Source organism: Sphaerodactylus townsendi, linkage group LG01 (assembly GCF_021028975.2).
Source record: "Sphaerodactylus townsendi isolate TG3544 linkage group LG01, MPM_Stown_v2.3, whole genome shotgun sequence".
NCBI classification, from domain to species: domain Eukaryota; kingdom Metazoa; phylum Chordata; class Lepidosauria; order Squamata; family Sphaerodactylidae; genus Sphaerodactylus; species Sphaerodactylus townsendi.
The window spans coordinates 18,729,155-18,756,539 of record NC_059425.1 but is presented as its reverse complement, the minus strand read 5'-3'; the positions used below and the strand labels follow the sequence as shown (position 1 = coordinate 18,756,539).

Genomic DNA, 27,385 nt, shown 5'->3' with positions numbered 1-27,385 from the left:
TCATGTTAGATCCCAAAAGAGTTCAGGTTTGATTTGATATAGAACCTAGTTATTTTGCCTTTCTGGCGGTCCATGGTGGCTTCAAAACGCTCCTCCACCCTCCACATTTCAAAGCAATCAACTTTCTTCCTGTCAGCTTTCTTTATTATATAACTTTCACACCCACACATGGTTGAAGCAGCAGCAATTTAACATCTAACCTGGCCTCCCTTCTTCCTTCCCTTTGCTTCCCTTTCCTCCCATCCTTTTCTCTCCTCCTCCCTCTCACCTTTCCTTCTCTTTCCCTTTCCTTTATCCTTTTGTAATCCTTGTCCTTCTTTGCCCATCCCTGCTCTCCCCCTTCCTCTTTTCCCTATCGATGAACAGAAGACAAGTTTTAAGGGAGGCAGTTTGGGGTGTGTAGTTTACCAAAAGAAGATTCCTGTAGGGACACTTCTTTGTTTTGCCTGAACCACTGGGAAATTTTGAGAATCTCTCATGATGCCAGTTTTTTTTTTAGTCAAATTGCAATATTATAAGGTTGTATTTTAACGACAGTAGAATTGATTTGATTGATGTACTAGGCTGTTGTTATTGTGCTGGTCATGGCCAGTGGTGGGATTCAGCAGGTTCGCACCACTTCGGCAGAACCGGTTGTTAAAATTGTGCTTGTAAACAACCAGTTGTGAAATTATTAGAATCCCACCACTGGAACCGGTTGTTAAAACATTTGAATCCCACCACTGGTCATGGCCCTGTGCCTGAATTGGCCAGGGTAGGGCGGAATAAAAATCTAAAATAAAGTTAAAAGTTAAAGTAATTCTGGCATGAATTACTTGATATAACAAATATGCCACAAGAAAGGGGGTGGCAGTTCGTATTGCATTCGCATAAAAGTCTAAGTTATATCTGATAGTATTTTGTGTGTATAGAAGAGAGCCATTTTACATTCAGGGTCATCTTCCTTTCCAATAAACATGGTTTGTGGTTTGATAATGCCAATAGCGGATGTCACTAAAACGAGTTATTACAACCCTGAAAGGTACCCCCCAAATTCGACAGGCAACACCTCATGAGAGGGCCCCTCCTGTCACGAGTGGCGTAGGAGGTTAAGAGCTCGTGTATCTAATCTGGAGGAACCAGGTTTGATTCCCAGCTCTGCCGCCTGAGCTGTGGAGGCTTATCTGGGGAATTCAGATTAGCCTGTGCACTCCCACACACGCAAGCTGGGTGACCTTGGGCTAGTCACAGCTTCTCGGAGCTCTCTCAGCCCCACCTACCTCACAGGGTGTTTGTTGTGAGGGGGGAAGGGCAAGGAGATTATAAGCCCCTTTGAGTCTCCTGCAGGAGAGAAAGGGGGGATATAAATCCAAACTCCTCCTCCTCTTCCTCTTCTTCCTTTTCTTCTTCTTCTTCTCCTCCTCCTCCTCCCTCACAGCATCTATGTAATTGAGACTATGGATGCTTCTTTGGAGGCTTCGCATACACACACATACAAATGTCTGTTGTGTCATTTTGGTTTTTATTTCTGGAAAACAAGATCAGAACAAGAAGACAGAGAGAAAGATGCTTCCACTAAACTGAGCAGAGAACGGGAACATTTGTGAAGTGTACGTTGAATAACAGGAAGGAATGGATACCTTCCTCCCACAGTCAACTCTCTTGTTTGTGGGAGCTGGCCTGTCTATCTAACCCAACACCCCTCAGAGGAGGTTTAAGAGTGCTGGACCTCCAATGGAGTATGTGTTCCCCATAAGTTTCTCCCCACTGATTGTGCGGGGAGGAATAGCGTCCCTCCCTGTGAGACAAGAGGCACAGATGTGGGTGGTTTTTTTAAAAGAAAGTTAGCCCTCAACATAGCCTCCCTGGACCCACTACCATCAAAAAGAAGAACTTTGGCCTTATCCCCATCGCAAATCATGCCCAAAGAATCCTGAGAATGTGCCCTGACAAATCCCTCGCTCAATGTTCACAGAACAACGGTCCCCAGGATCTTCTGGGGAAAGGGAATAATTCTTAAATCTTTTCACATTCATGGTGTGTAGATATATTCCTAATCTCGCTCACAGGGGAGGAGGTTCTGTGTGCGTTTTCGCTTGAGGTTAGGGGTTCAGGAAGGCATGCAGTAGTAAACAGACTTGGTGCTTGGCACTGGGGACAAACAGGGTTGGTGCAGGCCCCCAAGAGGTGCAGTTCCAATGCTAATAAAAGGGATGACCACAACAGGCACATAGGTTTAAATGAGGCTTCCACTTATGCTTGCGTGCAGCCAGGAGGAGGTCGTAATGCTGCAGGAAAAGAGCCGATATGGGGGGAGATGTGAGATGGGAGCACCATGCGAAGAGGAAAGTTGCGATGTCGGGGTCTGCCCTCCCCCCGAAGCAAGGGACTCTGTTGGCACTGTAAAGAGGGCGGGATTCCCTGTGTGAATGGAAGGGAGAGGGTCCGATTGGCAGCATAGAGCAGGCACTGCAGCGTACAGAGTTTGTGCCAGGACACTGAGTTAGCACCACCGGGAAAGAACAGCTGAGATGCTTTGGAATTCACTCTGCTGGGGCGTGGGGCGGCAAAAGAGGAATGAAACGAACTGCACCACACGTACGTAACACGCTCCAAGCCAGGGTATCGGCCCAGTCCCCTCCTAAACACCTTCTCCTTTGCTTCGGGTACGGTTCAGCACATCCATGGGTAGTCCTGGGGGCTGGCCAGGGTTTGTACGATGTCGGGCCCGGGGGCGCAAGCGGCGGGGTGGCTTGGCTGAAGGGGGTCCTCCATCACTCAGTGCATCCGAACTCTCGTCAATAAAAGCCATGTTTTCACCGGTGTAGTCTATAGGCCGCAACTGGACGGCATTGCGAGCGTTCAGCTGGGCCACACGCCGGTTGGTAGCTGGGGAAGGGCTTGGACACGGTAGGCACATTGGTGGCAGCGGCGGGATTAAGGCCGGGGGCTGCAACGGCCCTATGGGTGGGAGTGGGTGTGTTGGTGACTGTTGGAGCGGCTCTTCAGTTTGCTGTGAGATGCCAGAAGGAGATGGAGGTTTCCCTTTCAAGGCACCAACTCTGTGTAGCTTGTCTGGCAATGCCATGTTAGGGACGCGCAGCTGGGATGCCACGTTGCCTGTCCAGGAGGCTGCATGGGCGGTCAAATCACCCATCTGTGGACAGAAGAAAAAGGAGGGGGAAAGATTGGAGGATACTGGAAGCTTCTCAGAACCCACCCACCCACCCACTTTCTTTCTCCCGTAGCCTTGGAGCAGTAGGAGAATAACAGAAGGCTCCGTCCCCTCTCTCCACAGAGAAAAATTTCAAGAACGTAAGAACTGACTGGCTTGATTAGACCTGAGGACCATCTCAGCCAGCATTTCCCACACTGGCTGAAAAATGCCTCATGAAAGTGTCACAAGCAGGATGTGAAAGCAACAGCCCTCTCTTGCTGTTGTGTGTGTTAAGCACCCTCAAGTTGCCTCTGACACATGGAGACCCTATGACTCAATGTCCTCCGAAAGCAGTCGCGGAGCTACAAGGGGACAAGGGTGCACCGTGCGCAAACCGGGGGGGGGGGGCTGAAAATTGGCCCCAGGCCTCTCCCCCTCCCCCCTCCCCCCACAGCACCCTCCTTTCCTTCCCACACTTACCTTAGTTCCTTTCCTTTTCCTAGAACATTTTCAGGCTGAAAAAAAGGCCTGTTCACAGTGCAGGCTAAAAACGGCCTGAGGAACTACAGTTCCCAGGAGACCTTGGGGCTCACAAGAACTGGGAAGTATAGTTGCCATCAGACTGTTTTTAAGCCTGAACTGTGAATAGGTCTTTTTTTCAGTCTGAACAAGTTCTAGGAAAAGGAAAGGAACTAAGGTAAGTGTGGGAAGGGGGGCACCACAGGGAGGGCGCCGCGGAGGGGTCGAAAATGATGCGGCTGGCCTCCACGCGGGCCAGGGCCCTGCGGGACCTTAACGAGTTCCGCAGGGCCTGTACAATGGAGTTGTTCCGCCGGGCCTTTGGAGGGACCAGCCGCTGAAATGGTGCCCCCCAGCAGGCCTTTTCATCTAGGCCACTATCTATTATGACTCGCCGCCCTCCTCCCTCTCTCTTCTGGGGAGAATTTTAAAAGTAGGGCTGGTCGGGCGCCCTAGTACTACTACTATTGTTGTTGTTATCTCTGTTTTAAAGATTTTAATAACTTCTTTTATCTATTTTATGTTGTACGCCGCCCAGAGCCCTTCGGGGGTGGGGCGGTATAAAAGTTGAAACAATAAACAAACAAACAAACAAACAAACAAATAAAATATAGACTGCGCACTGGGCGCAGTTTGGCCCAGCTATGCCTCTGTCCAAAAGTCCTACCGTTAACACCCTTGCCCCCAGCAACTGACATTCAGAGATATGCTGCCTCTGAACACAGAGGCTCCACTTAGCTATTTCTTTATGATTATTTCTTTATAAAATTTATACTCTGCCTTTCTGTCCTCATCAGGGCCAGTGAGGCAGCTAACAGATGAAAACCATGCATAATAAAACACATCTTGGAAACTATTAACACAAAAACACACAATTCAAACACTGAAAATCAAGTTAAAATGTATATGCAATAAAGGTAAAGGTAGTCTCCTCTGCAAGCACTGGGTCGTTACCAGTGGTGGGATCCAAAAATTTTCGTAACAGGTTCCCATGGTGGTGGGATTCAAACTGTGGCGTAGCACCAATGGGGCTGGGCGGGGCACGGCGGGGGCATGACCAGGCATTCCAGGGGCAGGGCATTGCCAGGCAGGGCTGTGGAAAGGACGCAGCTGCTGTGCCGGTCCTTGGGCGGGAAACGAATGCACGCAGGCGCAGGCTGCCACGCACACCAGTGCACCTCCTGCTAGACTGCTTCAAGCTCTGCGCGCTACTGCTGAGAGGAGGGGCGTAACTAAGGCAAAAATCACGTGGCAAAATCACCCATTAGTAACCCCCTCTCGGCACACACAAATAATTAGTAACCTACTCTCGGGAACCTGGGAGAACCTGCTGGATCCCACCTCTGGACTCGTTACTGACCCATGGGGTGATGTCACATTATGACATTTACTAGGCAGAGTATGGTCTTCTCCAGAGCTATGTAGACCGGACCACTAGAGAATTGCCGCATGAGGCTTTGAAGCTTTGTAGATACAAATGAAAGAAGTAAAAAAGAAAAACGGAATGACCACGAAATGGTGGCCAGGAAGTGTTTTCAAGGGGGTGGGTGCAGACAAACGGGGTGTTTTGAAAACGTTTTCAGGGGCTTGTGCAAAAAAGACCAATGTTTATGGGTAGTTTGCCATCGCCTTCCCCAGTCACCTACACTACACTACACATAGATAAAAACAACAATTAAAAACAGAACAGGAAGGAGGGATCGCTGAGGGAATGCCAGACGAAACCATTTTTTTTCACCTGCTGGTGGAAGACAACAGAAGGGGACAAATGATTCTCTCCAGGAGAGAATTCCAGAGTCTCGGGGCCATAGCTGAGAAGGTTGTCTCCTTGGTTGCCATCCTCCTAATCACAGAAAGCGGGGTGCCCGAAACAGTGCTGTGGAAAGTAACCTCAGCAGTCAGACAGGTTTGTAAGGCAGTCCTTCATGTATACTGGTTCGAGGCCACAAAGGATCTGAAAGACCAGTCCCTGAACTGTGCCTAGAACAGTGATGATGAACCTTTTCGAGACCGAGTGCCCAAATTGCAACCCCAAACCCGCTTATTTATCGCAAAGTGCCAATACAGCAATTTAACCTGAATACTGAGGTTTTCGTTTAGAAAAAACAGTTGGTTCCGAGGTGTGTATTACTCGGGAGTAGGCCTGGTGGTAGTCGGTGGCTTGGCTTTGAAGCAACCAAGCAACTCTTCCAATGGGTGAATCATGACCCTAGGAGGTTTTACTCAGAAGCAAGCCCCGTTGCAACCAAGCTTACTCCCAGGTAAAGGATCGCGCTTTAGTTCTTCGCATGAAAATCAGTGGGGTTTAACAGCACTTAATAGGGTTACCTACACTGCTTCCCCAAAACTAGGTCTTAGGGTTAATGCTAATAATTGAGCCCAGTAGCCAGCCTAGATGGGGGGGGGGGGGTCATTCTGTTTGCACGTGCCCACAGAGAGGGCTCTGAGTGCCGCCTTTGGCACCTGTGCCATGGGTTCACCACCACTGGCCTAGAAACAGATTGGGAGCCGGATAAATGGGCCAGTCTTAGGGTTCCCAACCTCCAGGTGGCACCTGGAGACCTCCTGAAATTACAAATGATCTCCAGATGACCAAGATCAGTTCCCTGAGAGAAAATGGCAACTTTGAAGCGTGGACCCCATGGCATTATACTCTTTTGAGACCCCCTCCTCTTCCCAAACCCTCCCCTCTCCAGGCTTTACCCCCAACATCTCTAGGTATTCCCCAACCCAGAGCTGGCTACCCCAGACACAGACCCTGCAATGCTCTCCAGTCAACATCCAGCTTGCAGCATTCTGCACAGATAGACATTTCCAAACATTGTTCAAGTGAGCAGCCCACGCCGGGGAACCGGTGCAGCCCACCACCTATGTGGGTGTGCCCACCCTGAAGGCACGAAGGGCAAATGTGCCGGCTTAGGGGGCACTTACCTTGGCAGCTGGGCACCGTGCAGCTCCAGTCGTGATGGGGATTTTAAATCTCACTTTCTCTCTAGCACCGTGGTGGCGAACCTTTGGCACTCCAGATGTTATGGACTACAATTCCCATCAGCCCCTGCCAGCACGGTCAATTGGTCATGTTGGCAGGGGCTGATGGGAATTGTAGTCCATAACATCTGGAGTGCCAAAGGTTCGCCACCACTGCTCTAGCATAACCACTATGCTGCACTGACTCTCTGGAAGATACAGGCCTGGGTCCTGTGGATGCATTCTATTAACAGTGGTCATCTCTCCCTCCCATGCAAAGAGGCTTCCATTAAAGTACCACTGCTGGCAGAATGGACCAAGAGGATCCGACACATAGAGGTCTCAGTTAGCTGCTGTGACTGACAGCTGCTGGGAAACAGGTCACTCAAAGTGCTGCTAAATCTGGGAGGGGAAACACCAGGGGTGGAGCGAGGGGGAACTGCGTCTGGGGTGCGTGCCTGCTCTGCACCCCTGCCGTGGTGCCGTCTGCCCCCACCATGCCCCGGAACGCCCATGCCACACCCCCAGAACACCCCGGGCACGCTCCCGCACCAGGGCATGCCTGGGGCATCGTAACCCCTCCCCTGCCCACCCCATGGGCTCTACGCCACTGGGAAACACCTGGAGATTTGGGAGGTGAAGCCTGTGACGGGTAGCGCTTCGGAAGGGAAAGACTTCAGAAGGGTGTAACCAGAGGTGGGATCCAGCAGGTTCTCACAGGTTCCCGAGAGTAGGTTACTAATTATTTGTGTGTGCCGAGAGGGGGTTACTAATTGGTGATTTTGCCACGTGATTTTTGCCTTAGTTACGCCCCTCCTCTCAGCAGTAGCGCGCAGAGCTTGAAGCAGTCTAGCAGGAGGTGCACCGGCGTGCATGGCAGCCTGCGCCTGCCTGCGTGCATTCGTTTCCCGCCCAAGGACCGGCGCAGCGGCTGCGTCCTTGCCACAGCCCCACCCAGGAATGCCCAGCCATGCCCCCGTCGTACCCCGCCCAGCCCCATTGGTGCTACGCCACTGTTTGAATCCCACCACCCTGGGACCCTGTTACTAAAATTTTTGGATCCCACCACTGGGTGTAAAGCCATATAGGACACTCTCCAAAGCAGGGGCGTACCACCCAGGGGGACATATGGGGTCAAATGTCCCCGGGCTGCGGCCATTGAGTCATGTGGGGAGCAGAAAATCGCCCCCCCCACCCCTCCTCCTCCCTCCCCCCCGGTCCATACACTAACTTCAAGACCTGGAGCAAAAAAAGTTTGGTCATACTGGGGGAGGGCAGCCAGCCATACCAGGGTGGGGGTGGGGGGCAGAAAACTCAGATTTTGCATCGGGCTACATTTTCCCTAGATACACCTCTGCTCCAAGGTGGCCAGTTTCCCCAGAGGAGTCAATCTCTGGGAGTTCAGAGGAATAGATCAATTGCTTTCCGTAGCTAGTGGCTGCAGGGGTGCGTTAGCGAACCCAGTAGAGCTTCAGAAAGTGCACAGGAATGCCTGCGCCATCTGTCCCCTCCTGGGCTTACACGTATGCACATCACGAGATCCCCCAGACACCCGGGTCACAAGACGCCCGAATGTGGATTCGACCCAGACAGGAACGTCTGTCCCTGCACGTACACAGCCCTCCGCTGAGTCATGAATTGCGCAACTTTCTCCCGCTCTCCCGCCTTCCCAAACCCTTAATAAAGGTGCCAGGGACCCCAGCTTGGCAGACTAGCCAGATCAGCTAGATCAGCCGCTGGCTTCTCTCCACCGGTTTCCTGATATCGCTGCGTCTCGTCTCTTCATTGCGTCGCCGTAACGACTTCAAGTGGCTGTATCACCAACCCTACTTTGTGGCCGTGAGTTCCATAAGTTCAACTATCTATTGCATTGATCTTCTTGTCCAGGCTGTCTTCAGTGTGTCGCGCCACGTGCGGCAAGAATAATCAAATTCAACCCATCCCCAACTTGGCCAGGGCTGCTGGGAAGCGCCACAGCGCAGCCCCTTTCCTTTCCCGCTAATGAAAGCCTCCCGCCATCTGCAGCAGCTTTATTGCCTTTCATCTACACCCCAGAGTCAAAGAGAAAAACGGCTTTCAATTAGGCCAGCTCCTTAATGAGCTCATGAGCAAAATTGATACCATCTGGTTTTTAAATGGCAAAAAGGGAGCAGCTGTACTCTCAAAAAATGCGAGAGTCCTGGCCACTGTTTCATTGCATGCCGATCATCACATCTGGGAGGCACGGTTGCTAACTCCAGGTCGGGAAATTCCTGGGGACTTTCAGGGTGGTCTGAAGATGGTCCGGTTTGAGGAGGGGAGAGACCTCAGTAAGGTATAATACCATTCAAAGAGCCATTTTCTCCAGAGGAACTGGAGAAGTGGCGTAGGAGGTTAAGAGCTTGTGTATCGAATCTGGAGGAACCGGGTTTGATTCCCAGCTCTGCCGCCTGAGCTGTGAAGGCTTATCTGGGGAATTCAGATTCGCCTGTACACTCCCACACACGCCAGCTGGGTGACCTTGGGCTAGTCACAGCTTCTCGGAGCTCTCTCAGCCCCACCTACCTCACAGGGTGTTTGTTGTGAGGGGGGAAGGGCAAGGAGATTGTAAGCCCCTTTGAGTCTTCTTGCAGGAGAGAAAGGGGGGATATGAATCCAAACTACTCCTCCTCTTCCTCTTCCTCTTTGCAGTCTGGAAATCAGTTGTCAATCTGGAAGGTTTCCAGCCCCAAAACATACAGTCCCCTAAATTCAAACCCTCCAGACTGTACTCTTCAAATCATATCCAAGCAATATTGGACTTTACAAATGAGTGGCATAGCTAGCTGACCTGGATGATTCAGGCTACCTTGATCTTGTCAGATCTCAGAAGCTAAGCAGAGTTGGCCCTGCTTAATGAGAGACCACAAAGAAACTTCAAGAAAAGCTGTGTCAACCCCCCTCTGTTGGTGTCTTGCCTTGAAGACCCTACAGAGTCATCCTAAACTGGCTGCAACATGATGGCACTTTACACACGCATGTAGCAGGAGCAGAGATAGTAGTGATCAGAACATTCTGGTTTGGATAAACCTTACCAATTTTTCTTTGATTGCAATAGATTTTCAGAGTTAGCCTATTATAGTGTGGTACTAATTTGATTCATTTGAAACTTAGGAGAGTTTTCCGGATATTGTGGACAACCTGAAATGCAAATAAATGGACTCTATATCAATTGAAATCCAAACTCTTCCTAGAAGCTAAAATGACTAACCTGAGGCTATTGTATTTTAGTTACCCTATAAGAGGACGACTCACTAGAAAGGACAATAATGCCATAGAAAAGTATAGAAAAGACAATAATGCTAAGAAAAGTTGGAGGCAGTAGGAAAACATGAGATGGATTGACTCATTAAAGAAAGCCATAGACTTCAGGTTGCAAGACAAGTCTGTTAGCGACAAAACATTTTTGAAGGTCATTAATCCATAGGGTTAATATAAATTGGAACTGACTGGATGACACATAAACACACAAATAGGTATAGAGAATTATATGAAATTTGGATTGTTGTATTACGATGGGCCGTGGTCATGAAACAGGAGGGGATCCAGATCATTGATTTTTGTCATTTCCTTCTTCTGGGGAGTTCAGGAAGTAGTTCTCTTTGGCTCTTCCATTTTATCCTCACAACAACTCAGTTACGGCTGAGAGTGTGTGACCAACTCAAGTTCATCTACAGAAGTTTACGGCTGCGTGGGGATTCGAATGTAGCCATTCTAACCATTACCACACACTGTCTCTCTCCCCTATGCTCTTAGAACAGCACCAGCAAGAGTTGGTTCATCATCCACACCACTGTAATACAGGGGGCAACAGTCCTGAAGGGAATCACAGAGTAGTATACAAAAGGGTCATATAAGGTTTGGGGCTGTATACATGCCTCACCTCAGCTCTTGTGCGTCGGGACAACACCCTCAACCAGTTGCCAATCATGGTCAGGATGGAGGCAAAATAGGCCAAACCAAGCAGGATCCAGAACCATACCAATGGTTTGTACCACGGATACTCTTCAGCGGATGTATCTCCTAAGAAGAAAGGTTTGAAAAATTGAGATAGATGCCTTTGAGAGCCAGCCTGGTATAGTGTTTAAGAGCAGGTGGATTCTAATCTGGAGAACCGAGTTTGATTCCCCGCTCCTCCACTTGAGTGGCAGAAGGCTTATCTGGTGTATCAGATGTGTTCCGCACTCCTATATTCTTGCTGCGTGACCTTGGGCTAGTCACAGTTCTTTGGAACTTTCTCAGTCCCACCCACCTCACCAGGTGTCTGTTGTGGGGAGAGGAAGGGAAAGGAGCTTGTAAGCCACCTTGAGTCTCCTTACAGAAGAGAAAGTTGAGGAATAAATCCCAAACCCTTCTCTTCTTCTGCTTTAACTCTCCCTTGAACGTAGTGTTGCCAACACCAGATAGGGAAATTCCCAGATATTTGGGGTTAGAGTTTGGGGGGTGGGGTGGGATTTGGAGATGGACAGAGACCTCAAAGAATATAATGCCACAAAAAAGCTGTTTTCTCAAGAGGAGTGATCTTTGTAGTCTGGAGATCAGTTTTAATGCTGAGAGACCTCTAAGCCCCACCTAGAGGTTCCAACCCTACTTGAACTTGACCCATGCTAGCTAGCCGAGACTGTCTGACAAAGATCTGGGAATTCAAAATCCCCACTCAGCCACAAAACTCAGGGACTTTGGGCCAATCTTTGTCAGCTTAAGTGCCTGTCTAGCACAATTTTAGTCCTTCTTCCCAGAAATAGATAGCAATGGATGTGCACCAGATATCCAGGGCCCTCTGAAAGGGTTCAAAATGATAAATTCAAGAATCTGAAAATACTCAATAGACACAATTAGACAAAGTTATCTGGACGGGGAACTCATGCAGACCTGGGAGCTTTATAGCAAAAAGTGGAGGAGGATTGGCCCTCTGTGATCAACTGATTTCCAAAACCAGAGGGATTCTGGGGCCACAGAGCTAGAGCACTGGCTGAAACTACCCACAGTTCCCTTCTCCAACGACCAGCTCTAATGGCAATAAGGAGCAGGGAACCACAGAGAGGGAAAAGAACTGAAGACAGCAGGGATGCCAGAGCTGGGTTGGAAAATCCCTGGAAATTATGGGTGGTAGAGCCTGAGGAAGTTGGGTTTGGGAAGGGGAAGGGAGGGATTTCAATGTGGTATAATAGCAACTCCACCCCCCAAAGTGACCATTTGCTCCAGGTGAACAGATCTCTGTTGCCTGGAGATGTCATAATCCCAGGAGATCTCCAGCCACAGTCTGGACGTCAGCAACCCCAGAAGAGAGACACAACCCTTAATGTTCTGAAAATGTCCTGTAATGTCACCTGCCACGTAATCGCCAAATCCGATGGTGGTCAGTGTGATGACCACGAAGTAAACGCTCTCAAGGAGGGTCCAGTGTTCCAAATTTTGGAAGATAACAGTGGGCAAGGACACAAAGAGGAGGCAGCCAATGAGAATGAAGAGCAGCGCCGAGAGGATCCTCACGATAGTTGGACTGACCTGCCATTTCTGGGAGGAAAGAGATTGGAATGGGAACAATGGTCAAGAAACACACAGGCCTTTTGCACACGTTTGGTCTCTTTGGGACAAGCAGACATTATCTTTGGGTCAGATTCTCAATTGCTCATGTGTTTCCCCCTCTTCAGAACTCACTATGCTGCAGATCAGAAAAGCCCTATGGTTTCCAGGAGTGGGTGAAGTGTGATTTTAGTGAAGTGGAGCAGTATATCTTCAAAGGGGGACGATATCTTCAAAGCCTCAAGTGCACACCCTATGAAGAATCTCAGCACGAGGCTTTGGCACATCAAAGCACTGGATCCATGGAGAAGTTAAAAAAATGGAACAAGCACAAAATGGGGGCCAGGAAACATTTCAAGGAAGCGAGTGTGAACGAATTGGGTGTATGTTTGTGTGTGAAAATATTTTCACTGGCCAACTACCCAGTGGCACTCTGGCACATGGTGGGACCGGAAGTGTGTCGAGGCAAGAAATCTTGTCCCGACGGCCTTCCTCCTTGTGGTGCATTAAGAGAAGAGGCACGATGGGGCAAGCTTTCTTGTCCTAACGAGCTTCTTCGTGCCCAGTGCATGCTTCTCTTTTTCTATGGTGAAAGCAAGAGCACTTCGCACCAGAGTGGGGTGAAGGCGGGGAACAGCCTGTGGTGGATCATCGGCCATTGACTTGTTGGAAAGGGCCAATAGCAAACCATCTCTGTTCTTTTCCTGCCTCGAAAATGCTATGGGGTCACCATAAGTCAGCTGCGACTTGATAGCACTTTCTGCCACCAAGATAATGGTCAACATTTCATCTTGTGGCAGGATGTCCCACATGAGAGCTGTAACACTCCAACTGGGAATACTGATTAATTAAGGGAGAGAGTAGCCAGTGTCATACTGTAGAACACCACAAACAGTTATGTACTAGTAGCAGCTGCATGTCACAGATTTTGGAAACGCAGTGATGGGCTTCCCAAAGAAGGTGGAAAGGGGCCCCAGGCAAAGGAAACTAAGCAGAGCCACTTACCAAGAAAATATCCTCCACCTTGCCAATTCCCTTCCGTAGAGATGATCCCAGATGGTCCCCGACTCCGGCCAGTAGCATCCCAAAAAGAGGAATTCCTACCAATGCGTAGAAGATGCAGAAGAGCCGGCCAGCATCAGTTTGGGGAGAGTTATTGCCAAACCCTATGGGATGGAAAGGTCACAGCAAGAGCCTGAGCTGCTGTAACTGGACAAGATTTGCCCCATTTTCTGGTTAATTATTCTTTTGGAACTCAAAGGTCTATTGGCTCAGAAGAAACGGACTTCACAGTAGAAGAAGGGTGTGTGTGTGTGCGTGCGTGTGTGCATATTCTGCAATTGTACTGCATAAGTGCAGGGAGTATATGGCTGATCACTTTAGCATCCTGCAAATCTCTCACTATTTTGAAAAAACAAACACCAGTCCTGGAAGTTTCCTGTCCTGGAAGTTACAAGACTAGATTTGAAAATATGAGGGCAATATTTTGCAAAAGCTCAGAAGCCAGAGGGAAGATAGTCCAGGTGCCATAACAATTAATCTGGAGGGTCCACCCTATCATGGCCATCCCCAGGTTTTGTGGGGCCTTTGAGTCTTTGGGTGCCCGTGGTTTTCCTTTGCCCCCATCACAATCACCTTTCCTTCTATTTGGGGCTCCCTTCTCTTCCTCCCCAACAATTGCAAATTGCACCAACATTGGATGGGACAAAGTCTTTTTCAGTCTCCAACCTGGATGGGGGGGGGGGGGTGTTTCCCTTGCCTCCACTTCCCATTGCTGATTGCTGCTCCAAGTGGTAGAGGAAGATTTTTTTTGAAAGGCATGGTTGTTTGTGCCATTATGTCACTTCCGGGGAAAAACAGAGTTTCCCGTGATTCCTAGAGTGACCCTACATCCTATCCGGGCTTGCCCTGTAAGTGACGTAATAGTGAATGCTCTGTCATATTCCTGCATGTCCCTGCCCTCAATTCTCCTGCCAGTTGCCTGCCAGGCATAACTTGGCCAACCCTATGCTGGTGCCAACAGGAGCACACTAAAGAGCAAGAACAAGACATCACAATAGCTTCTGTGGGTATGTGGGACAGGAGATTATGCCTGAAAATTATATTTTATAAAGAACCACTAATTAAAATCAAGATGGTTCTCTCTCTCACCCAATGCCAAGCACCAAGGAACTGAAAGAAGAGAAATCAGAACACAAAGGTATGCTGATCCAGTTTGGTACAGGGTCAAGAGGTGATACATATTTCTTAAGAGCAAGGTGAGAAAAGGGATTAAGAAATGGATTTTGTATCTTCTCAAAATTATAGTTTTTAGTTAAAGGTGCATAATTAATCAACTAAGCATATATCTTATAGGTTTTTAAAGGCATACCTAGTTAGATTATACGGGCTATGTCAGGGGTCTGCAACCTGTGGCTCTCCAGATGTTCATGGACTACAATTCCCATCAGTCCCTGCCAGCACGGACATGAACACCACAGGTTGCAGACCCCTGGGCTATGTGAATAAACCCAGAAATGGAGAGGTCAGAGGTTAAGATAAGATTTCTTGCCCCAATGTGCTTCCGGTCCCACTGCACACCCTAGCGCTGGTGGGTAATCGGCCCGTGTATCCTAAAAGTTTATCACAATTCTGTTAGGTAGTGCTAATGATCATTCAGCTCCAGCCTCCTTGATTTCTACCAGTGGTGTAGCACCAACAGGCGGGGGGTGGCGCAACACCCTGGGTGGCACTGCCGCAGGGGCGGGCGGTGCTGCAGCATGGGCACAGGGTGCGTGCATGCCAAGTTCCCCCTCACTCTGTCCCTGCCCCCCCCCCAATGAAACAACCCTGAAGTTCCTGATCTTGCATGTACCAGTTAGACTTTTTGACTGTTTTCCCTATCCTGGGTTGTAAATCCATCGTTCTGACCCCCAGCACTCTCTGAACTGTGGCCAGTTAGTTTGTGAACTGCAAAATCCCAGCTTCTGGAACGACATCCGCGCACCCTCCCTTCCTCAATAGCTTCTCCCCTCCTTCCCTCTCAAACCCGATCCCCTCATACCAATGGTGGTGATAACGGTGCCCGCGAAGAAGAAGGCACTGCCCATGTCCCAGTTCGAGCTGGTCCTGTTGGTGTTGTTGTTGAAAAGGTCCACTCCAGCTAATATGGCCTCGCTTACTTGCTGGGAGGAAGGGCAAAGGCGAGATTAGTGCCAACACTTAGAGGATCAGAACCCAAAACAAAAGTCCCAGCTGCCTTCCCCAGTGCTCAGCCCTCCTTACTAGATTTCAGATCAGTCCTCAATATTGGCAGGGTTGTATTATTGAAGGCTTTCACAGCCGAAATCAACAGGCATGTATCAGGGATAGCACCTGGGTGATTGAGGTACATTCCTAGCCCCCTGTTTGGGCCATAGAAAATGGAGACGGTGATTGTATCTAGTTGATTGAGATGCATCCCTGTCAATGTAACTGCCTTTAGATATATATGTTCTGCCTGCTAAAATGGAACACTCTTCTCTTGTATTGTCGAAGGCTTTCATGGCCGGATTCAACTGGTTCTGGTGGGTTTTCCGGGCTGTGTGGCCGTGGTCTGGTGGATTTTGTTCCTAACGTTTTGCCTGCATCTGTGGCTGGTATCTTCAGAGGTGTATCACAGAGAAAAGTGATACACCTCTGAAGATGCCAGCCACAGTGATACACCTCTGAAGATGCCAGCCACAGATGCAGGCGAAACATTAGGAACAAAATCCACCAGACCACGGCCACACAGCCTGGAAAACCCACCAGAACTCTTCTCTTGATCTATTTCACACGGTTGATAGATAATTAGGTTTATCCTTGACACTTCTTCATTCACATGAGAAGCGGGATGTTCCCGTTGCTCCTTGGGGTCAGGAGTTTAGGTGGTTTTATCTCTGTAGCTGACCTTGAGGCTTGTTTGGGCTTTGATGTAACTCTTTCTCACATTCTTCGGGAAAACGTTTTGCCTGCATCTATGGTTGGTGTCTTCCCAAACACGTCATGGTAAGATGTGTTTTAGAGAAATGCATCATGCCTCTGAAGATGCCAGCTATAGATCCAGGCAAAATGTTTGGAGCAAAAACTACCAGACCATGGCCACACTGCTCAGAAAACCTACAATAACCAACCTCCCCAAGCTTCAACCCCCTCCCCAGAAAACTTCAGGAATTTCCTAAGCCAGACCTGGCAACCTGTGTGTGGGACTGAGGGGTTGCAGGAACCGCTGCTGCATGACACAAATGCAACAACTTTTAGGAAGTGACATCACATGACATCCTCCCACCATTTTGTTCCCATTGGTTTATCAAGCCTGAGGCCAGGGCAACCTGTTCCTAATCTGCTCCCCTGAGTCTGGTGTCTTGCCTTCAAGAGGTCTTTCACATCTCGTTCTACTTGAGCCTTTAAAGAGGAGATGCCATGGATTGAACTTGGAACATTCTGCGTGGAAAGCAGATAGTCTACTACTGAGCCATGGCGCCTCCCATTATGTACCTAGTGCATCACAGTCAGTGTATTGTGGAAATAGTTGGATTCAGGACCATTCAGATATCAACAAGATTTTCAGGGCATAAACTTCAGAGGGTCAAAGCCATTGTCAGACACATCCAGTGGTGGGATCGAAAAATTTTAGTAATAGGTTCCCATGGTGGTGGGATTCAAACAGTGGCGTAGCGCCAATGGGGCTGGGCGGGGCATGATGGGGGCGTGGCCGGGCATTCCGGGGGCAGGGCATTCCTGGGCGGGGCTGTGGCAAGGACACAGCAGCTGCGCCGGTCCTTGGGGGGGGAAACGAATGCACGCAGGTGCAGGCTGCCACGCACGCCGGTGCACCTCCTGCTAGACTGCTTCAAGTTCTGTGCACTACTGCTGAGGAGTGGAGGAGGGGCGTAACTAAGGCAAAAATCACGTGGCAAAATCACCAATTCGTAACCCCCTCTCGGCACACACAAATAATTAGTAACCTACTCTCGGGAACCTGTGAGAACCTGCTGGATCCCACCTCTGGACACATCTGTGATGAAGGGAACTTTGACACTCCGAAGCTTATATCCCAAAAATCTTGTTGGTCTCTTAAGGTGCTACTATACTCTGTTCCACAGAAAGATGATAATAGGATTGTATATTCCTCCGCCACAGAACAAGCACGCCGGACCTTCTTTGCTGTAGAATGCTCGCTTGGGTCCTCGTGCCTACTTAGCCCTACTCCCCCACATCCGTTTGAAAATTAAAATACATTTGGGCATGTAAAAATGAATAATTCTCATTTGTTCGAGACTACACTCTAATGTGGAAGCATACAATTTTCTCGACCGCTGCACCTCAACTGACCAAACCATTATCTTCCTGTAAAACACAGCTTTTTTAAATGGCTGTTCTGCTGTAGGCCAGCCCAACTATCCTTTGAAACTATCTTCAGTATATTGCGTAGTTAGCCTTCCTTATACATGCCAACTCCTTCAAGTGACCAGGCATCATTCCTGTTTCTTGGCCCCGGTTCCTATGAATCACGATCCTGATTTTTGCTTCTTGGCAAGATTTTAAGGGTTTAAGGGTTAATAGTGCGAGATGCCAGAGTGATCTTTCAGCGTTATGCTCCAAATTCAGGGGCTGCCAATGTGAAATCTTGGAGCAGGGATCATGTGCATCATTCCTTGTGTCAATGCATTGTGCATAAATTCTGAAGTGCCATACCGGGCACAGCTTGTGGTTTCAAAACACCGCCACTTCAGAGGTACACTTTGACTGCTCAAGGTAATTTCTTTCAGGGCAAGTATATTTATAACTCCAATGAATCATGCCGTCCTAAGAGGCTAGATTGGTGAAAGGCAGGCAGTTACAAAGAAAATGAATCCAGATAACAAAGGAAAGTCTTCAGAAATAGATAATAGTGTATATGTGTGTTTGGGGGGCTCAGGCGGTGATTCTTGATAGGAAAATCTGGGGTTTACAGGTGCACCCCTCTTTTCATCCGTGAAAGGTTAGAGGGTGGGGACCCTCCTCAGATTCCTTGGGCAGCTCTGCTTTTGTCATGAGCCTGCCCCTGGGTGCTTAGCAGGACACAGGGGACTGTGAGGCAGGACTTGGGGACACAATGCAGCCGGAGGAGGCTGCTCCCAAGGAAGACCTGGCAGCAGAGCCAACTCCCAGCCCTTCCCTGCTTGATGACGTGCAGGTGGAGGAGCCTGCAGATCCTCCTAGGAAGCCCAGTAATGAGCCAGCTGTGCATAGGAGGCAGAAGCAGAGGTAGCTGCTGCAGAAGAAAAGAAGGAGCACTCATCTTGCAGCAAAATATGGGAGAATAGAAGTCTCTGCATCTGATGACGATTAACTCCTTGCAGAATCCCAGCCCCTTGAACAAGGCTCTCTACATAAGCCTGGCTGTGAGTTTGCTTCTGCCTGGGTGTAACAAGTGTGTTTCCTGTTGCCTCTGTGTGCCTAGTCTACTGCTGATTCCCAGCCTATCTGATTGACCGGTTGGACTGACCTGTGACTATGCCTTCGCCTGCTGCCTTGCCTTGACCTTCTGACTATGCTCTTGTCTGCCGCCTGTTCTGTCCTGTGAGACTGGACCTGACCACACCTTCACAGCATTCCACGCCCGGCCTGCCTGCCTGCAGCACAGCTTTTGCTAAACAGCCACTGTTTGGTTCTCCTTTCCCCCTCAGAATACAAAAAGTTAGGTACAAGTGGGGGGAAGCGAGGGGGTATAATAATTTCTGGGGCCAGGGATAACTGGGGCAGAGACTCGCACATCTCTGCCAGCCCAGATCTCGCTTGTTAGGGCTAGTAACTATGCAACCTCATATTATTTTTTAAAGGATTCTTCACATGTATTATATAATTCGTATAATTCATTAATAAATACTTAGCTTTAATATAGTCCAATATTGTCATGTGGTAATCCTGATTACAATATTGTAAGGTAAGTCTTGTGTTATATCCCCATATTGCAGGTGGGAGCCCTGAGGCAGAGCGAGGATGATGGAGGCTTGCCTAAAGCCAGAGAGGCCAAATTTGAATCAGGGACTTCTCAATTTACAGTTCCCAATTCTTAGCCATCAGACTGGAGCGCTCTTGAACTGAGGAAGACAAGACTTAGGTGAGGTAACAGCTCCTTCCTCAAATCTGGGAAGACCAAGTTTGGGGAGGGGAGGGAGCTAAGTAAGGATGTAGCCATCAAGTCCACCCTCCCAAAGTTGCCATTTTCTCTAGAGGAATTGACCACTTCTAATTCTCAGAGAACCCAGCCTCCATCTGGATGTTGACAGCCTCATTGAAGGCTTTCAGCAAAATCTCAGCCACCCAATGGATGGGCCTGGTCCAACATCACAACATGGTTAGTTGAAATGTCTATCCAATCCAGCATTCCATTTTCCACAGTGGCCAAGAGAGGATGGCTCTAGAAGGCCTACAAAACCTCTTGCCATTGCTCCTTCCACATCAGGCATTCACAGATATGCTGCCTCTGAATATGGAGGTTCTGATAAGCTATCATGGCCGATATGCATTGATGGACCTACCCGCCATGAATTTATCTACCCCCTTTTAAAGGTATCACACATCTTGCAGCGATGAGTTTTATTCTGGCTGTGCACATCATGATTTCCTCTATCTCCCACCTAGTTCAATTTCTTCCCACCTTGGCTGTTGCGGGTTTTCCGGGATGTGCAGCCCTCATCTGGTAGTTTTTGCTCCTAATGTTTTGCTCACATTTATGGCTGGCATCTTCAGAGACATGTCATGATGAGATGAGATGTATTTTCCTCTAGCATAGTGCGGAGTGATTGTGTGGTGGGATATATGCTTTCCTGATAGGATGTGAGGCACATAACTCACCACGCGATCACTCCATATTGTGCCACAGAGAGAAGCACTTGCCTCTGATGATGCAAAAAAACCTACCAGATTGTGGCCATACAACCTGGAAAACTCACAACAGCCAATTGATTCCAGCCGTGAAAACCTTCAACAATACATCTCCTCACTTTACTGTACCTGATTGTCTGCTCATTCGTCAATTGGTGCTCCCAAACTTCCCACCTTATCCTTTGCTTTCCCGACCTCATTGCTAATTCCCTCTCACCTGAATGAGTGCATCCAGTTCATCGGGCCCCACACATTGGTGCTGTTTCAAGAACTGTTCCCGGTGCACTTTGAGAAACTGCTCGCGGTAAGCATTGAGTTTCCCCTGCTGGTGGACTTCATAGGGCTGCTCCAGCTGGCGAAAGATGAAGGCCCCGGTGACTAGGTAAACCAGGACCACGGTGAAAAGCGCAAAGACAGTGGTGAGGCGCATCACAGCACTGCCTCCACGTGGGGTCACGCTCAAGATCGATTCCTTGGATGGGTAGCACACAACAAGCATGGAGCCATGGTGATCAGGAGGGCAAACGGCAGGGGGCAGAGGTGGCGGGGGGTAGCTCACTGTGGAGGACATAGAGAGAAGATGTTGCAATTCCACTTGGATGTGCCTTTTATTTCCATACTCCGCATCTGTGCGATCAGTACTAAAGAGGTCTAGATCCGGTGATTTTTTTCCACTCAGTCTCACCCAATTCCTCGCCCATCAAGGACCCCTGACCTTTGCGGTTCCTGTACTATAGTTCCCATGATTCCCAAAGTAGCTCTTTTGGTTCGTCAAAGATGACCCCCTCCTTCCAGTGAGTTGTGGTGGCTAAGAGCAGGACAAAAATCTGGAGAACCGAGTTTGATACCCCTCTCCTCCACGTGAGCCCCGGACTTTAATCCTGAGAACAAGGTTTGATTCTCCACTTCTCCACGTGAGCTGTGGGTTATAACCTGGTGAACCAGGTTTGCTTGCCCACTTTTTCACAAGAAGCCTGCTGGGTGACTTTGGGCCAGTCATAGTTCTCTCAGAACTCTCTCAGCCCCACCTACCACACAAGGTGTCTGTTGTGGGGAGGGGAGCAGAAGGCGATTGTAAGCTGCTTTGAGACTCCTAACAGAACAGAAAAGTGGGTTATAAAAACCACTGCTCTCTTTCTCTTCCTTATGCGTAAAGTGCTGCCAAGTTGCAGCCGATTTATGGCAATCCCAGCAAGTGAGAAGTACAGATGGTTTGCTATTGCTTGCCTCAGCAGAGTCTTCATTGGTGAGCTCCCTTCCAAGTACTGACCCTGCTTAGTTTCCGAGATCTTATGGGATAAGGCTATACCATGTCACCTTCCCTACCTCTCCTTCCCTTTACACCAACAGAAAAGTTGGTTGGACCCACCAAGGAGTCGCCCAGTGAAAAGGAATGCTAGTGTGGACAAAATGAAAGTACTTATTTACACCATGCACAGTTGGCTTATGGAACTCACTGCAACTAAGACATGGCAATGGCATTTGCTTCAACACGCACAGAAGGAAGCAGTCTTTCATTTCACACTGTTGTTTTATGGAAATCACTGTGCGACAGCCTCTTACTTATAGAAAGCTTTGAAAACAGATTGGAGAAATTGAGAAGGACATGTCTATCGCCTCCAAAGATGATGCCTCTAACTCAGTGGCCGTTTCCACACAGACAAAATATCCCAGGCTGAGCGAGAAAAATATACCTGCGCAGCCGAGAATTCCGCACTGCTCCCGGTGCTAATGCGGGCCTGCCTCGATGCTGCCCCGCAATATTTCCCTTACCCCAGGATATTAAAAAGTTGCCAAATTGGCAATTCTTTTCAAATATCCCAGGGTGACCCCGCTGCTGTGCAAACAGCATTGGAGCAGACCCGGTATATTTTTCCTGCCTCGTCACTTCCTCCCACTGTAAACACCCCAGGAATGGTCGCGTGTGCGTGGATACTGTGTTCCCATTTCCTCTGTCTTTTGTAAACACATATTCAAATCACCTAAAGCAAGACCGGGGCTGTTAACTCAGAGCTGCTTTCCCTAGCAAATAAACCCACGGCTGCTGGACTGAGCTCCAACTGCCCCAACAAGACGGAAGCATTTGCATGGGACAGGATGCATACCTGGAGCTCCACAGTGCAACATTTTATGACTTGCATTGCAAAATGTATGTGCTGCTTTTAGGTTATTATTCCCACCTCGCTACTTCCTCCCACTGTAAACAACTCGGGGATGCATGCGCATGTGCGGATATGCTGATAGGGTAATACAAAAGACCCGGGCCGTGCGGATCAAATTGGAGTATTACCTCCCAGTCCTACCTCGTCTCCTGGGAATAAGCGTGGAGCTGTGTGGAGGCAGAAACTGGGATAAAATAGCCCCGATATGTAAGATCCCAGTTCTACCCCGGAATAATTGTTCCGTTCAGAAACGGCCAGTGTCAAATGTTGAAAAACAGTCACACAGGGGACGGGTGATACATTTATAACCTGCTTGTGGACTTCCTAGAGATATTTGGCTGGGCACTATTGGCACTGGGATATAGAACTGGATACAAATCGGCCTAATTCAACAGGCCAGTTCTTTGCTTTCAGCCTCTCCAATGAAGGATTAGACAAATTCACGGATGATTTATTCATTTATTAAATTTATATCCCACCCTCCCTGACCGAAATCTGGCTCAGGGTGATGCACAGACATTCTAAAAACAATTTGCTAATACATGATAGTAAAACTGATCCTCCAGCTACAGAGGTAGTGTACCTTTGAAGTCCAGACACTGGGAGAAAGGTCATGAAAAGTCCTTTTTATTCATGGCTGGCAGAGGGCTTCCCAGGGGCATCTCACCGGCAGACATAGGATGCTGGTCTAGTTGGACCATCAGTCTGACCCAGCAACACCATTATGAGGCAACACTGTTCCCATCTTCATCAAAACAACCTACTCTAATTCCCCCCCTTCTCCAACGATTCACTTTCACAGCCTTATCATCCTGTTTGATTAGCACAAGTTGATGCTTCTGAACCTTTAAAATCAACCAAGTGGGTTCAATATTGGTTATATTGAACATGTGCATCAATATTGAGTTTTCCTCCCTCATTTATTTTCCCCCTTAAATTAAACAGAAAGACTTCAAGGCTGGGTGAGCATTGCAGAGTGTTTTCGCTCTTTTCAGGAGAACAAACAATCCCCCAAAGCCAAGAACAGACAGACTCGAGTGGTAGAATCCTCGTCCAATTCAGAGGGGTCTACATGACCATCCCACCCATTTTTCCTGGGCCCATAACCTACACTGGGGCAAAGAAGAGACCACCAGACCACCCCACTTTCCGATTCAACTTCAAGCCAATCCCACCAAACAGTGACTTTTCCCCAATAGCACTTTTTAATGGTGGCGTAATTAGATACATAGCCCCTCTTTTTCCCAATCAGATCTTTCTATTTTGTTCCCCTCTTTTCTCCATTTCTCCTCTACTTGGGGATAGAGGAGGAGCTCCCCATATCTAGTCTTCACTTCCCAAGCGGAAATGAAGTTGTGCAGGAAAATGGATCAAAGATTTAAAGAAGCATCAAGAAGAAGAAATGAGGGGCAGGGGAGGGCAGAGGACAGGATTCTTTTCCTCTGTTGTGAACAACGTATATTATTGGATGGGCGGGGTGGAGACTTGGATGGGGGAAATCACGCTAGGAAGAAAGTCGACAGCAATTTTCATCCATCTGGAAATGTTACCCTCCTGTTTTACATTTGGCTAAAAGTATTTGTCAACATGCACATTCCTGCACCTTTCTTCTTTATACATCTCTTGCAAAACAAACTCTGAAACCCGAAAGGTATACGAACTTGAGAAGCCCCCCACACATGAGATATAGACTTTTACCACAGCACTGGGTCTGGCCCCCACATATTCAATCACTGCTCGCTCTTTGGGGTCCCTCCTCCCATCCGCCAAACTGTGGTACGGATGGGGCTATAAAATATGGCACACCCAAAGAATTCCCCCCATCCTTGAAGAACAGTAGTCTCTCTGGGGGTGTGGCGGGGGAATACATCGAGGCGGAAGAAGCTACCCCACCTGCCCTGTGCCCCATTACACACTCACCTGCCAAGTTGTGGTGGTTTGCAGACCTGATACCTTTGCTGCACAAATGGATCTTTTTATAGGAAAAAAACCACTGAAGCACTTTGGAAGTGGGATGGGGGGAGGTGATATGGAAACTGCCAGCCCTTCCCAGCACTGCGCTGTGGGGGGAGAGAGATCTCTGCGGTAAGGCTGGCCCCCTGCCAATCCCAAAGAACCAAGGATGACTACAATTAACTGGACACAATTCAATTAAAAGCTGCTTTCCCTCCCCAGGCACCAGCAACTAACCACAGGAGCTGGCAAACCTCTTACCTGGCTCTCCAGGGCCAATAGTCTTTCTTCTAAAGCACTTCCTTACCTCGCAGACCTACCCTCTCCCACTGTAGGAGGCACAGATATTTGAACGAAGGAGCTCGCAGCTGATTGTTAGAAGCCCAGCAGGTGGCACTCATGGCGGGCATCTCCCAAGCAAAATTACAGAATCTAGAAACATTGGTACCAACGCAGCAAGTTTCCATTTCACACAGAATTCTTCCTCAGGCAGAACAGGTCTATCTGAAAAGTCTGAAGATTTTTTTAAAAAGATGGAAGATGTGCAGCTTGTGCCTTCTACTTAGACCTGGAGAACAGCCACTGTTCCATTCTATCCCAAAGAAGCTTTCTGTGTGACAAAAAAGCTTGCTGCATTAGCCTCAAACTTGGCGCAAGTCACATCAACCCTCATTCGAACACACATACAATCATATGTTCCTCTCTCATGTGTTGTTGACTGCATACATGTAGGTACAGGCCCATAAGCTATGTACTGTACATGTTTTTCCCTGCATGCTTCTGCCCATCACACGGGAGGAGGGACCCGTACCGCCTGCCATGTGGGCTCACCTTCTTTCCCACATTTAGAAACAAGTGTGGGCGTCTGGTCTGTGTCACAATCAGTTGGTAGCCCTCTTATAATCTCTGCCTGCCAAGGTATAAAAACCCTTTTCATATCTATTCTCTCTTTCACACACAAAACAGTTTCTGCCACCCTTGCTCCCACCTTTCTGCCAAACATACTTGCTGTTTCTCACCCTCAGATTCCTACACCCACAGACCTCTGTTGTCACCCACACACCGCCTTTACACGTTTTTTAAAAGGATCAGCATGCAAGTGTGCAGACTTTACTATTCTAGCTGGCATTATGCCATCTCTCTTGCATGTGTGACAAAACACACACAAAACACACACACATAGCTGTCTGCCCACCCTGTGTTTCACAAGTGCACCCACAACAAATTCTCTGCCATCTGATTTTGCCACAGCAACCCAGCTGGCCGAGTTCAAATGCGCCCCTCGGTTGTCCCACCCTGTCCGCCTGGCTCTGTCACTCTCCCCCTTGTGTCCCTCCTCATCGTGCGATTCACAAACAACTTGTGTGTACAAACACGCACAGGCACACTCGGCTCAGGAGGCGAGCCCAAACCGAGCAAGCTCTACCTACTCGGAGGTCTGCAGCAGCCCCACCAAAAATCAAAGGGAGCTACTCTTGAGTAAATACATTTCTTTATGCCAATAAAGGCTAGCGAGCGAGTAAATACATTTTGCACAAGGGGGCATTACCCAAAGAGACCTTGGGTCGCTTTGTCAGTCCATTGGGTGTTTGCAAATGCACAAGCCATTCGGAAACCCCTGCCTTCCACCCCACCTCAGGCTCACACACACACACACACACCCTTCAGACAATGCACCACAACCCAGCTCCCTCTTCCCACCCAAAAGACTGGGGAGAGGGGAAAGAGGAATGCCCAGTGGGGGGGTGCAGATGGGAAGGGGGAGAAGGATGCAGCTATGGGACCCGCCCGAGCATCCCTGCAGATACTCACTCTCTCTGCAGCCGCAGCTCCTCCCTGCTGATGCCGCTGTGTCTGGGCAGGGCTGCCTCTAGCAGGTGAAGCCCTCCCCACCCCCCCAGCCTCATTCCGTGCCCACTCACCCACTCAGTGCCCAAACGATGCCACCCTGGCAACCAGACGGAGCTTGGCGTAGCCAGGGGCGATCATGGATGCAGGGGAGGTGTGATGGATGGGCATTAACCCTTTAGGGGAATGGTGGAAGACAATGGGGAAATTTGGCTGGGATGGGGGGGCGGGGAGGAAACCAAACCTTGGAGAGGATTTGTGTTAGCTGGTGAGAAAATGTGCCTTGGGATGTATAGCAGGCGTGGAAAATGCCAGCGATGGTTCTGGAGTCGAACTGTTTACTTCGGTGGTGTGGGGGATATTGTTTGGAGGGAGGTGCTGCATCAGTTCCCTTTTTTTGAAGGAGATGTGTTTGATAACTTTTTGGGCAGATGCAAAAACGGGAGGAGAGGAAGAAGAGGAGGTTTTTTGTCTGGGGAGGAGGAAAGCGCGACCCACCGGGGTACCCTGTTAAATAATAAGATGATTTCAGAGTCTACAGAATGACTAATACAAAAGGGGGGACATTCAGAGAAACTGTGTGGAGCAAATAAGGAGCGGCCAGAGTTGGAGACAAATGCACGGACATGCCTGTTTCTCCACTGAGACAAGTACAAAAAAAATCTGCCCACCTCCCATTGCTGACTTCTCCAATACCTAAAAAATCACCTTCATCTTTTTTTTTAAGGTTGGCTGAAATAGGCAGCCGAGGAAACTGGTCCCATATATCATGTTATGTGCAACCATCATTTTATGTTCTGCTATGAATGATGTAGACAGACAACGTGGGGTAGCGATTAGAACGTCAGACTGGGATCTAAGGAGCTCAAATTCATGCCCTGCCCAACCTACCTCAAAGGGTTGTTGGAAGAATAAAAGAGCCACATTCCGAAATTCTGGAGGGAAGCATGAGATAAAAACGTGCTAAATAAATAAGTCCCCTCTCAATTCTCCCACACCAGCCCTCTTGGGGGAAAAAGGTCCGCAGCTTCGTTTTCCCTATGGTGACTGGGATGTAGGACGTTCTCAACAAGGGCCCAGATGCAAGATCATGTCACATTTGACAGTATCGTAAAAAGGCGGGTCTATAAATATTTTAAATAAGTAAATATTTAAATGGCAATTCTCCTCTAAGCTGTCAAAAGCGTTCATAAACAAGGTGAGATGTGAATAAAGATCCTCTGAAGATGCCAGCCACAGATGCAGGCGAAACGTCAGGAGAGAATGCTACCAGAACACGGCCATACAGCCCGGAAACCTCACAGCACCCCAGTGATTCCGGCCGTGAAAGCCTTCGACAATACAAGGTGAGGTGTGATTTAAGCAGGAGATCCGTCGCTGTTCC

General features: G+C 48.8%; 1 protein-coding gene across 3 annotated transcripts; it reads right to left on the bottom strand.

The window, feature by feature from the left end:
- Positions 1-1,490: 1,490 nt before the first annotated feature.
- Positions 1,491-26,234, bottom strand: KCNK4 (potassium two pore domain channel subfamily K member 4). Of its 3 annotated transcripts, none has more exons than XM_048512357.1 (7): positions 25,966-26,234; positions 20,256-20,596; positions 15,210-15,330; positions 13,172-13,332; positions 11,971-12,157; positions 10,524-10,663; positions 1,491-3,136 (listed from the first exon to the last, which is right to left on the bottom strand). In XM_048512357.1, coding segments are annotated over exons 1-7 (1,467 nt in total). In that variant the 5' UTR covers positions 25,967-26,234; the 3' UTR covers positions 1,491-2,620. The 3 variants fall into 3 exon arrangements, with proteins under 3 accessions (XP_048368314.1, XP_048368332.1, XP_048368324.1); XM_048512375.1 differs by having other exon boundaries at positions 26,076-26,234; XM_048512367.1 differs by lacking the exon at positions 25,966-26,234 and adding an exon at positions 24,121-24,876.
- Between the last annotated feature and the right edge of the window lie 1,151 nt (positions 26,235-27,385).